The following is a 12,776-nucleotide window of genomic DNA, read 5'->3' as shown; positions in this document are numbered from 1 at the left end:
TGTTTGGCAAGAGCTTCAGCAGCCACTGGCGTCAGGCAGAGCAGTCAATATTTGCTCTCTGTCCCTTTTCAGATGCTAGCAATGCCAGCCTGATAAAATTGAGCGCAGCCACTCAATAATTGCTGCTTGGGTAATTGGGCTGGCTCCCACGTGGTGTTCAGCTGAAGGGTGTGCTTGGCTCCTGTGCTAACATGAAGCCAGTATCTCCACACTATTTTTGTCCTCCCTGTGAGCATTGCGGCGTTGTTTGGTCTGCGTGCCTTGTGCACACTTAATTTTCTGTTTTCCAAACAAAACCCAATTTTGTCATGTCGTTTTTGTGAAAAACACCAATCTTAAAAACTTGGTTTTTAAATTTTTTAGAAGTTTAATTATAATAAAATTATTACAAAAATAGTAATACAATTAGAGTAATACAATTTAGAGTTGGGACAATTACAAGACAATAAAAAGCAAAGAATTACAGATGTCCAGATGCTCTTGGACACTAACTCATGAAAAGCATTTCTTGTGAACAAAGGAATAACCTTAAAAGCAATAGCCTGTTGCATATTAATATATTTATATCTCTCATACATGATGCATAAATTCATTGCAAATTAAGAACTTTTCTGGTTTTTGTCAACTTCTCCTTATTCTTGGTGGTTCCAAAAAGATGGAGAGCAGGTGGAAGAATGTTTGTCTTTTCTGATAAGGAGGCAATAACTTTTTATGGGCCCCCTTCACTGACATCTCTGTGTGAAGAGTTTCTCGATTATCTCATCTTCCTGCTTGAGCTTGTAACAAATTCTGTATCACAGAGTTTCTATTTTAACATTTTTGTAACCTAAAACTACATTTATCACACTACTTAAGAGAATTAATACAGCACAACTTTCTAACATTACACATAAAATATCCATTGTAATATTTGTGAAAAGCCAATCATAAAATATGAATTTTTCACAATTTTTTTTCACTAAGATTGCCCTTATCTTGCTGTTGAAGGACAATCTTTGTGATGCTTAGAAAGAATCCTAAAACAACCCAGCCAGCAGGGGAAACTGGTTGCTTCACGCCCTGAGAGGATGGTGGTGTTGCAGATTAGTGGAGGGCTGTTGTAAGATGCCTTCACTACAGGATGCAAAGCAGTGCTGCACACAGGTAATGGGAATTTTTTTGGTGCTGCTCACCCTCCCAGTGAGGCAGAAGGCAGCCTGTGGGGTGAGGAGCAGGAGCCTGGCTTATCCTCGAATGAATTTCTGTTTTTCATGAGCTGATGAAGCACCACAGAAGCTCCTTTGGTCTGTCTTGGATCATGAAAAGACCCCACAAGTGGGGTTTGTGGTTGCAAATTTCCAGACTAGTAAAGTGTGGGGCATTTTCCTGTGAGTGGCATTTTCACTTTCATGGGCGGAACAGTCAACTTTTTTTTTTTTTTTTTCCCCAAGGGCATGATATTTTTGGTATCCTTCATCCTGCCCAGCCTACCAAAACATGCATATCTATTGCTGAGAAGTCTTGCACATTCCTTACAATGTCAAGCTTGCCCTCCCTCAATTAATCTATTGAGCAAGAATGTGCTTTCTTTAGAGGCAGAAGAGATGGTCTGTTCCCACACTGTCTCCCAGATTTGTTTCTCCATGCAAGCCTTTTCTGGGAAGCCAGCCCCAGTGCTTGCAGTCAAGGCTTCTGTGGAAAAGGAGATAAAAGGGAGTTTGTGTTCAGGCTGGCTCTCATCAGCCTGTGGGATGGCTGCTGGTGGCAGATGTGAGTCCATCATCTCAGAGGCCAGCACCTCTGTTTGTCACCTGTGTTCAGACTTCCAGCCCCTAGGGACGTGTGGGTTTTGTGGTGTGTCTTAGAAATTGAGTGATATTTTGGGAGGGAGCATGGGCTGGCAAGTCAGGTAATGCACTGCCCCTGATGGGGCTGGGGAGCTGCTCTGGTCCAACTCTGCTACTCGCCCTCTGCTTCACCTTCTGGGGGAACTGGACTTTGCTCCATCTCTGCTACCCACAGGCAAGTGTGACAAGCTATTAAAATACTCTGGTTTTTAAAACATGGGCTTAACCAGCTCCCTGTCTCCCTGCAGAGCTGCTGGTTGGTTTTTGCTCACTGTGTGGCACCACGAGGGCCCTGGGTGCAGAGCTGCTCCTCTGTGTCACTGGGTCATGCTTTGAGTCCCATTTCACTGTTTTCTGCTGCAGCACAAGTTCAAGCACTTTCTTCTTCCTCTTGCCTGTATTTAACACCCTGTGTGCTCCTTTTTGGCTATGATGCCTTGAGAAGGCTGACCTAGAGCAAAGGCTGGACAGAGTTAAAGAATAAAGCAGGGATTTATTAAAAGGCCTCAATGGGTCCACCTTGGGCAGCACAAGAGCCCAGCCAGAGCTACACTCAAGATGAACCAAAATGGTCACACAATGGATAATCAATCAGGAGCTCTCTCACTTTTATAAGTTCTGGTCTATTTGCATATTGGAATTGTCTAATTACAGCTTTATCTTATGAAGTCCCATCCTTCTTGTTGTTCTCTCTTCAGCCCACCTTGTTTGTGCTCTTGGGCCTGAGATTTGGATCATTTGTCCTTGGTCCCCAGCTAGAGAAGGAATTGGTTTGTCTCCCTGCTCTGTGAAGAGAGCTCACCGCCCCCTGATATGAAGCTCAGAACTGCACACTAAAGCAGCACAGAATGTGAAAAATATAAAATCTAAAACCTAAGGCATCAGCTGAATTAATAATGTGTACACCCCAGAGAGGGCCCAGCAGTGGAAAGGATGCTGGTAGAGGCTGTATTTCTCCATGACAGCCTCCTAACTCTCTCCAGCCCTTCAGTTAGCAATGACTTCTCATGGTGTAGCTTCACCTGCAGGTGTGCATTTATCACCTAACTCCAGCCTGCATCCAACTTAATGCGTGGCTTTTTCCAACTTCCAGGATGTATCTTGTACTGATGATGGTCCTGAGTTCTTGAAGGAACACTTAGGAATGGACAGAGCTATTGTAGACATACTTGTCTGTAGAATTATGCTTTCACACTGCTCTTTGTATTTGCTGTCTTCTGAGAAAACCTTCATTAGTTATTCTCTGCATCCTGTAGGTTATGCTTGATGGTTGTAGAGTTCTTTGCAACTCAGCAAGCAAGAAAATACCAGCTATAAAACAGGAGTTGAGAAAAACTGATACTAAATAGCAACTTAATATCTGGAAGAACAGACTTTGTGTTTGAGGTGTCTTTTTAGGAAAGAGGAATGAAACCTGATCATTATTTCCATTAACTTTGGTTTCTTTCTTGGTTTTATTTTCCAGTCCAGCGAGAGTTTACACAGAAGAAAACCTTCACTAGTTGGATAAATTCAATATTGGCAAAGGTAAACAGGGGCTCTTTAGCAAAGACATGCCTTTTTCATTCAGATATGCTGGTTAGAGATTACATTTTTTAGGAACAAACAAAATTACTACAAGTGTTTTTAGTCACTGGATGGGAAAATAGCCCTGAGAAACATTTGTTTAGTAAGTGCAACAGCATTTTATTGGGACATGTCCAATGACATTTGTATGAGGTGGTTTGTGTGTGGATGTCACTCTCCTTACTCATGTGGTAAAACTTGTGGTGGATTGAGGCACATGTCTCAGGCTTTTACGAGTTTCTGAGTTTACAGTTGGTTTTATTGGGATTAGGTAAGTGTTATTCTATTATGCAATCCAAGAACGTGAGTTTAATGAGATGGCCTGAGTGACTGGTAAGTATTAAGACAAACCACATAGTAGTGGAAGTGCTCCTTAAGCTCTCAGAAAACAGCTCCTGCAGCGTGTACTGGGGCTCTGACTTGTTCAGGTGAAAACAAAATATAATTTGGTTTTGGTCACTCCTTGAGCAGAAGCTGCTGATAAGTTTGTGTTGTGTGGGTGAAAAGAGGTTTAGTTTATAGCAGCTCTGTACTCAAATTTGTACTTAATATTGAGTAAGATCTCAAAATATTAATTAACTGCCTTATTTAGCTTTCCTTTTCTCAATTATTTTTCTTTTGCCCCAGACCTCCTTGAAAAATTTAAGTGCTTGAAAGTGAGGCCTAAAATTACCTTTATAAAACAAAGAGGCAGGACAAGAGAGAGGGATTAAGACACAAACATAGTAATAGGTTAGAAGACACAGGATGTGGCTGTTTAGATGCAGGATTTTTATTGTTGCTTAATGAAAAAAATAAAGGTTGCTAAACATTATTTAAGAGCAGAGTAATCTGTGATGTTTTGTAGTGCGTTGAATTCAAAATGTCAAAAGGCTGAAATTTATCTTGCAGCATACCCCTCCTTATGTTGTCTCAGACCTGTACACAGACATCCAGCAAGGACATTTGCTTCTGGATCTGTTGGAAGTGCTTTCAGGTCAACATCTGGTAAGACAGAGTAATAAAAATATTACCTCAATCCTTTGTCAAGTCCAGCAAAGATTTCTGGATATGCTTAAGTGCAGCCATATGAATCATCCCTCTGGAGCCATAAGAGTTAGTTTCAAGTAACTTATTTTTATACCATTGAAGCACACTGAAGTAAGTTGATCCAAAGTAATTTATGGATTTTTGCTGGATTTCCCTTTTCAAAATATAGAATAAAATTAATTTTTGCAGTTAAAGATATAACCTATTTGTTTTTTTTTTTTTGCTTTGCAGCCACGGGAAAAAGGATTTAATACCTTCCAATGTAGAAGTAATATAGAAAATGCTTTGACATTTTTAAAGAGCAGATCAGTGAGTATTAACTTCAAAATTCACAACTAAAGCCAGTTTAGCTGGTGGAACATTTTCTTTGTTAACAATGATCCCTTTTTTCCCTTCCTTAGCTGAAGCTCATAAATATTCATGTAGCTGACATTATTGAAGGAAAACCTTCCATTGTGCTTGGCCTAATCTGGACCATTATATTTCATTTTCATGTAAGTATCTCAGCAATGTAAGAGAGCTTTAGTAGAGGGGAAAATCACAAAAATGTGTTGACTTACATGATTGCTAAATAAGATGAATTAGTACAGAACAAAAGATTATTTTTCTGACATGTGGAAGTGACATCTCAAGGAGGAGATGCACCAATGCAGGGGCTGGCAGTGATAAACAATATCCAGCTGCAAATGGTAGGAAGAAAAGATACTGAGATTTTTTTTTTAAGTAACCAGTTAAAAAATGGGCTAAATTTTGTTTATCTGAGGTCTGTAATGATTGAACTCCAAAAAGTGCAGATAGTGTGAAGTGGTGCATCCATCTCTCAGAGGCAACCCCACTCCTCAGTGCTGACTGTGCTTACAACATCCAATTTTTGTTGATTTTTTTTGTTTTGTTTTTGTTTTTGTTTCAGTCCTAGCACCTGAAATAACACAAAGGATGTCAAAGTCATGTTTCTTATTGCATAAGAGCGTGCACCTTGCATGGCATGAGGTTATGGGGAGGTGTGAAAGCACAGGGTCTTGATTTAATCATCCTGTAGGGCTGCAGAGGGTGATGGAGCCAAGCTGGCTTCTAGGAAGAACCCAGCAAATGTAGGTGAACTAACTGGTGACTGGGACTCAGGAGAGCACTAAGAAACAAAATTTTGTATCATTTAGAAAATATTTAGCCCTTATTTTTTGTGGTAGAGGTACTGTGATGCCAAAGAGTCTTGTGCTGCTTATGGCCTGTGCAATTACCTTTTTGCCTAAGCCAGGCTTCTCCAACCAAATAGGGATCTCTGAGGGCTGTCAGGTAGGTTTTCCTGCACTCTGAGTGAGCAGGCAAACTCTGACTATGCCTAGAACATGTCACTCCTGACAGCAGAAAATACAGTCCTGTCACTGGTTAGAGTAGAAATTGAGTGAGAAGATCCCTTGATGTCATTGCTGGCAGCAATGACAGCATAACACAGAAATCTTTGGGTGAATATATCCTGCCAAAAAAATTGCCTAAAGATGGGAATTCAGCACGAAATAGTTCAGATTGTGCAAATTAAAAAGCCTGGTTTGAGTTTGGGGGCCAGGGAAGCTACACCTGTGTTACACCTGTGGTTGAGTCCTGTCTGGTTCTTGGTGGTGTTCTGCCCTTGGTGCCTTGGGAATCTCTCACTGAAGCCTCATTTAGTCTCCCATCTTCCCTGACAGATTGAAGAACTGGCCAGGACACTTGCCTGTACCTACAATCAGCCTTCACCTGATTGTCCAAGTGCTGTTGACTCCTCTCCAAAGGCAAACAGATCAGCTAAAAAAAGTGCTAAAATTAAGGAGCGGTGGAAGATGTCTGCTACAAAGGCTCTTTTGTTGTGGGCAAAAGAACAGTGTTCCCTGTAAGTTCCATCCAAGATTTACAATTATCATGTTACACTTTGTATCACTGCTTTCCTCTAAATGTAGTGGTATTTCCTCCTGTTTTTAAGATTACTTAGTGACAGCATAGCAGAATATCCTTTAACTTTCACTTGTGGTTACCAGTACTTTCAGCATCAGTCAGGGCCAAATGTTTTGACATGAGCCCTTTAAATATAATAAAGTGAAGCTCATCTTACTAATTAAACACAACAGTGTAATCTGAGTTCTTTGGCTTTTCTTTTTTAGGGGCTTCTGTGTGATAAGTCTAGTTGAATGTTTACATGCTTTACTTCTTTTAATCCTCATGGTTGGCACTGATTCACAAAGTCTCAAGGATTTTTTAATATTTTTAATGGAAAGTGTAGGATTTCTATGATCCTCATGCTTTTCTGTCAAAACACTGCATGATCCCAAAGAAGGATGCTAATCCTGGTGGTCCTAGTCCCTAATTCTAACAAGATGTTTCCCTGTGTTTGATATACAGATAGCACTGCTGCTTTCAGGGGGGCTGCTCACAGCACACAATCTAGAGCAGATACAGATATTTACATTTTCTTCAAGGGCTGCTGCTTCACTCCAGGATCTTCCAAATATGCTTTACAGTAATGTCAACTCTTTCTCCTCAGCTCTTTGGGTTGTTTTATTTTCTAATAAAATCCTACTAATATTCCATGTTATTAGTGGGAGATGAAGGCCTTCATCAGCACATCAGACACTTTCTGCCAGTAGAATGGCACTGAGGTTTGCCTTCTAGCTCTGTTTTATCAGAAGATCAATTGACACATCAAAACCAGCTCATTATCCATGTAATCTTCCTCTTTCTTTTGCTTGTTTTTCAGCAGTATTGCTGTCTGATTTGCAGTCTCATTTCTGAACTGGCATTATGTTGAAATATTTTGTTGCCAGTGAATCCTGTAGTTTTTGGTAAAGAAACAAATCTTGGAAGACTTGGCCCATTGTTTTGTGACTGAATTTGATTGCCTGAAATCCCACATCTTTTCCATGTTGTAACATACTCATAACATACAGACTGTTTTTGGAAAGTTGTCCCAGAATTTGCTGTGGCCTGCATGGCTGGGCACCTCACAGCACTATACAGGCTGTAAACATTAATAAACAATGATTTAAGGACACTAAGCTAAATAAGAGAAAAATAAATACTTTTTCCTGCACTAATACATTGCTTTTAAGATTTGGATTTTCTAAAATGCCAGTTCTTGGTGTCATTACAAGCAAATACATGTTCTGCAGTGCTTTTCTTGTTGCTTTTCCACCCCATAGAATGCATAGATGTTGAGCACAAAAGTGATGTTTAGAGAGGATTTGGATTAGCAAGGCTTTATCTTCAGAATGCAATAGAAGACAAAAAGAAATACTCATCTTTTAAAAATAAGTAATTGTTGTGATTGGTAGTACTGGCTGTGTTGTTGCCTGACTTATGCAGAAGTTCAGTGGCAAGGTGTGTTGGATTTGGTTCAAACTCCATTTTATTGAATTTATACTCTATTTCTAAATTGGTCCTAACATTTTGTTTCCACTCATTTCTGGGATAGGCATGGCTCTATCAGTGTCACTGATTTCAAGTCCAGCTGGCGAAGTGGACTGGCTTTTTTAGCCATCATCCAAACCTTGAGGCCAGGTCTGGTTGATCTGGAGAAGGCAAAAGCCAGAAGCAATAAAGAAAACCTGAGAGAGGCTTTCAGAATTGCAGAACTGGAGCTGAACATCCCACGGCTTCTGGAGCCTGAAGGTACATGATCAGCTTTTTAAAAATCTTTGTTATTAGGAGTGAGATTAATGTGCTCTATTAAGACTCAGCTTAAGTTTGAAATGGAACATTGATGTTTGCTGTAATGCTCAAACCTGAGGTTCTTTATTTTCTAATAAACATCAGCTGTACTTAGGGACTGTAGGATTTTTGAATTGGCAACAATTGCAGGAGCAATATGCAGAAGAAGGGATATGAAACTTTCCTCTTTGTGGGAGAAACTTTTTAATTACTCAATCATGTTCTATTAAAATATTCCCAAGGAAAAAAAATGTTCATGGCATATTAATTTCTGTCAATAGCATGTTAAGTGAGCTGTTGCAAAATAAACATGTTTATGGTAATGTGTTTTAATAACTGCAGCATAGTGTGTAATTATGTGATCAGGCCTAGAAGGCTGCATAATTATGTAAATGGTGTATTGGCTCTTGTAGATGTTGACACTGTGAATCCAGATGAAAAATCAATCATGACTTACGTGGCTCAGTTTTTGCAATACTCCAAGAATTTGCCTGAGTCTGAAGAAGACATGCAGGTATCTTGTGTGGGTTATCACTGGGGCATTTTCAAAGGAATGTGCTTTCTTTGCCCAGTTTATATCTGAGTCAGTAGCACATGGTAGATCCTCTGATTCTGTTACTGACAGGACTGAATTGGTTTGAGCCTTCTGATGCTCCTGTGTTAAAAACTCCATGTTAAAAACTCCATGACCAAACAGATTTTTGGTTGGTCATACAGGTGGAATTGCTCTGCAGGTTTTTGATTTAACTATTGCAGAGGACATTTTCCAGCTTGGTTGTCTTCACGTGTATTCTGAAGTCTGTGTAAACATTGGAGGAGAGGCAGACAGATGTGCAGATGCACAGAACAACCAGCTTTTATTTTAGATTTGGTAACTGACGTATAAAGTAGACAGAAGTTGCCTCTGACAGATAACACTGACCCAGAAACCCATATTTTCTATTCTCTATATTTTCTTATGAGGGTTTAATTAGTTATTCACATACTGCTAATCTCCTTTCAGTAGAACTGCAGTCAGGTCTTTTTTTGATATATCATATATATCAAAATATATATATGTATATTTTTTGTCTTCATATATCCAGGTGCCAGGTTTAAAACTTTGCCCCTGCAATGTAATAGTGCCTGACTCAAAACTCATCAAGGTCCCCAGGAATTTTTATTTGTTTTTCAATAGCTTTGAATGGACTTTATCATATGATCAATGAGTGTTGTTTTATAGCACAGTGTAAATTAAAAACAATGCTTGCAAAATGGAAAAATGAAATTTTCTGCTCTAATTACCAGGAGAAAGTAAGAGAGGCCATGGGCTGGTTGGCTGAACAGGAGAAGAAGTTAGCAAAGCTGCTGGTGGAAACAGAGGATGAAACATACTGCCAGAAGTACAAAGTAAGTTGCATTTCATGTTCTGTGAAAGAATCTGTTTCTGTGAATGTTTTTAATAATTTTCATCTTTATTTCCTAAACTGAAGTGTTAAATAAGCTTTTAAAGAAAACTTGGAAATCTGATGATGAAATTGTTAAATTCCTCATATGGTTGAAGGAAAGGTAGATTAAAATTCTCTCTGTTATGAAAAATGTTATTTCGTTTTTGCGCAAAGGTTTTGGAAAGAGTAAAGTAGTGTCTTAATTAATTGATGTAGTTGAAGATTTGGACAAGTTTCAAGCACGTAGGCCCTTCACAGAGTTACTTTTGTAATTTCTGTGCTAATTGCAGTAGGTTTTACCCAGCTAATGTTACAGAGGAGCAGTTGAATTGCTGGCTCTAGGTTGTGCTGAAGCAAAATTTCCTTTGGCTTATATTGTAGCCAGAGTTTGTATTAAAGTGGCCCATGGGGAGCTGTGAGAGGAGGAATTTTCCCTTTCTCTTGCTGGGAGGGGAGAACTGTGTTCTCACTGCACTGACATTATGTTAAATACAGACTTAGGGAATGGCACCTATAATTTCAGACCCAAATATTGCCTGCAGACAGGAATGCCTCTTACTGTCTTGCCTTTGCATGCTTCACACCCTTTGAAGTTAATGGAACTCATACCAGTGTGCTCAAAGGCAGGACTTGGCTCTGTGAGCTTCCGTCTGACGTCTTCTGTGAATTACTCTTCTATTTTATCTCTAGGAAATGATGTCATTTATGGAAACATTTAACCAAGAGAAGATCCCCTTTCTGCCTGTGTTGTCATCAAAAAGGGGTGAAGCTGAGCTGAGTGAAGGCCAGCAGCAGATGAGGGAAGAGTGGGATACAGTGATCTCTCAGGTCAGAGGCATTTCTCTCTCACTCACCCCATTGCCACCATGAGCATGTGATGGATGAAGAAGCCTGAGTCTACCCCAGGAACTCACACTGGGAAAAGTGGGGGGATGATACTTTATTTGGGATGATAAAGGAGCTTTGACCCTGAACCTGAAGTCCAGACAGTCTGAGTGGCGTTCAGTGCCCAAGAGGAGGCAGAAAGTGAATTTTTGTGTGTTACCCTTCTGCCTGCTGAGCCTCAAGACTGAAACATCCCTGGAAAATGAATCTGGTTATCTCAGAGCACTCTTCTGATCTAAGTTTTTAGCCTATTTATGCTTAAAATGTTATTTTGGGACACAGTTGTGGCTCAGAGCACAGATACTGACCTAGTGGGGCCTGGTTGGTCTGTGCTTTGCAGTGAGGTTGGCTGTGCTGGCTCAATTTGGGATGTGTAGGGCCGTGCTGGGAATTGCTGTTTTTGGAAGAGATGTTCCCCTGTCAGCCCCATGACAGAAATCTGTTCATCTCTGTTCCCCCCCCTGTTTTTGCAACTAGTTCACTATAAATTTTCCTGTTGCTGGGCCTTGGGATGGTCACCAGCAAAAGATAGGAATGCCTAATTCTCCATGGTGTTGCAGAGGTTACGGAGTGGGAGCCAACCTGGGTTTGAGGTAAACAGGGCTGATTTTAGCTGAAAGCTCTTTTTTTTAACATGATGGGCATGAGGGATGGGGTTCCTGGGATGTCTTGAGCCCCAGCTTATGCAGTTTATATCAGCATCTTGGAGGTGGGGAAGGAAATAATAGTGAGAGATTTAATCCACTTGTTTTCCTTTTCAAGATGAATGAGTGGAAAGCGAAGCTGGACCAGATGTTGCCCTCCCCTCTGGGAAGCATTGAGGCTTGGCTCCAGGAGGTGGAACGTCTGCAGGCAGAAGATTTGCCTGATTTGCAAGACCCATTCAAAGCAATGTCTGTCTTCAGAGAAATAATTGTAATATTTAAGGTATGCTGATCACAAAGGAAATTCTGCTTCAGTTTGACCCAGCAAAGCACTTGTTATAGAATTGCTGTTTGACATTTTGGGAAGTGGTGTGCATATGTTTGTCTTCTGAAGATGAAAAGCTCTTCTGAACATACCTTTGAAGAATTAGAAGTTTAATTAAATAACTGCATGGGTCTATAAGGCAGGTTTCAGACTTCACTGGGGTGACATTAAACTTGAGTACTGCCTGAATGAATAAATTATGCTATTCTTTTTTATGTGGTTCCTGCAGCTTGTTTGTTTATTAATTAATAACACAAGATAATTGCATCTTTTTCTTAAAATCTTTAATGCATACCTATTCAGAAAAGCACTTGAGCTTAAGGTTACATTCCAGGGAGTTCAAGAAGGTTGTGTGTTTAAAGTTAAATATTTTCTGAATCACTCTGTAGTTCCATTCAAGGCAAGGATATTTTGATACCTTTGTACCATGGAAGTTATTTATTCTGATCTTCAAATATTTGCACATATAATAGTTCAAACATCTTTTTGAGTTTGAAAGTTCTGAAAGAGTATATGTGTTGATGCCTGGCTGGTGATCATAATGTCATACTTGGGTTTTTTATAAACAAGTTTGCTGGTTTTGTGGGATTGTCCTTAAAGAGAATTTGAGAGAATGGGCAGTGTCTTAGTGGCACTGCAAGTGACTTAATAACACCACTTTTTTGTGCTGTTTCTAGTCAGTTCCTGATACGAGAGATGGCTTTGTCAGTCTTTAGCCATTTGACCTAAGATTTTTGTTGTGCAACCTAAGTACTTAAAGCATTTTAAAGAATAAGGTAGAGACTGATGTCATTCCTTAAGGCATTTATTTTTCCCATTAAGCAATAGATAAAATAATGGCATTCCTGCAGAAGAGGAAACATATTAATGCTTAATTTCTGCCAAATCCACTTTTCTTGATGAGAAGACATCCTGCTGAGAACTTTTTCCCCTTTTATTGTATGTTGTGTATAATGATGATATTGGCAAGGTGGTACCTTATAATGCAAATTTTACTTAAAATCTTGGAAATTGTCCGCCAATGCTCATAACTATCCAACTGATACAGTGTTAATATTACAAAATCCAGTGTTAAAAATCTGTGCACTGTTTTGTGGTTGAGGGCTGTTCCAGGGTTTAGCCATTCTCATTAACATGCTTTGTGGCAGATTTAATGACATTGAAATGGACTTGTAGGTTTTTTAAATATGCCAGTGAGAAACAGGCTTTTCTTCTGTGCAATGCGCATTATGTTTTACTTTTAGGTAGGGAATTTGGTGCTGAGACACATGGCTGTAAAATATTACCAATCATGGGACACTGGCCATTGAATGGTTAATTTGATACACTGTCAGCCTGGTGTTAGACACTGATTTATTGAGCGGTGAAATGAACTATGGAGCAGGTGACATTATAG

General features: G+C 39.7%; 1 protein-coding gene across 8 annotated transcripts in view; it reads left to right on the top strand.

Moving 5' to 3' along the window:
• Nucleotides 1-12,776, top strand: part of SYNE2 (spectrin repeat containing nuclear envelope protein 2) — a 179,345-nt gene that overhangs the window by 28,911 nt on the left and 137,658 nt on the right. For all 8 annotated transcript variants that reach the window (XM_085580893.1, XM_077783923.2, XM_085580894.1 and 5 more), the window contains 10 exons: nt 3,292-3,353; nt 4,284-4,379; nt 4,653-4,730; nt 4,823-4,915; nt 6,107-6,288; nt 7,864-8,060; nt 8,513-8,613; nt 9,387-9,488; nt 10,217-10,354; nt 11,174-11,338. In XM_085580893.1, the coding sequence (XP_085437019.1) occupies nt 3,292-3,353; nt 4,284-4,379; nt 4,653-4,730; nt 4,823-4,915; nt 6,107-6,288; nt 7,864-8,060; nt 8,513-8,613; nt 9,387-9,488; nt 10,217-10,354; nt 11,174-11,338 (1,214 nt within the window). The remainder of the gene's footprint in view (nt 1-3,291; nt 3,354-4,283; nt 4,380-4,652; nt 4,731-4,822; nt 4,916-6,106; nt 6,289-7,863; nt 8,061-8,512; nt 8,614-9,386; nt 9,489-10,216; nt 10,355-11,173; nt 11,339-12,776) is intronic.

The sequence above is a fragment of the Lonchura striata genome, chromosome 5, assembly GCF_050655825.1.
Source record: "Lonchura striata isolate lonStrDom1 chromosome 5, ASM5065582v1, whole genome shotgun sequence".
Lineage (NCBI taxonomy): Eukaryota > Metazoa > Chordata > Aves > Passeriformes > Estrildidae > Lonchura > Lonchura striata.
Note: the sequence above shows the minus strand (reverse complement) of the source record. Positions and strands in the feature narration are given on the sequence as shown.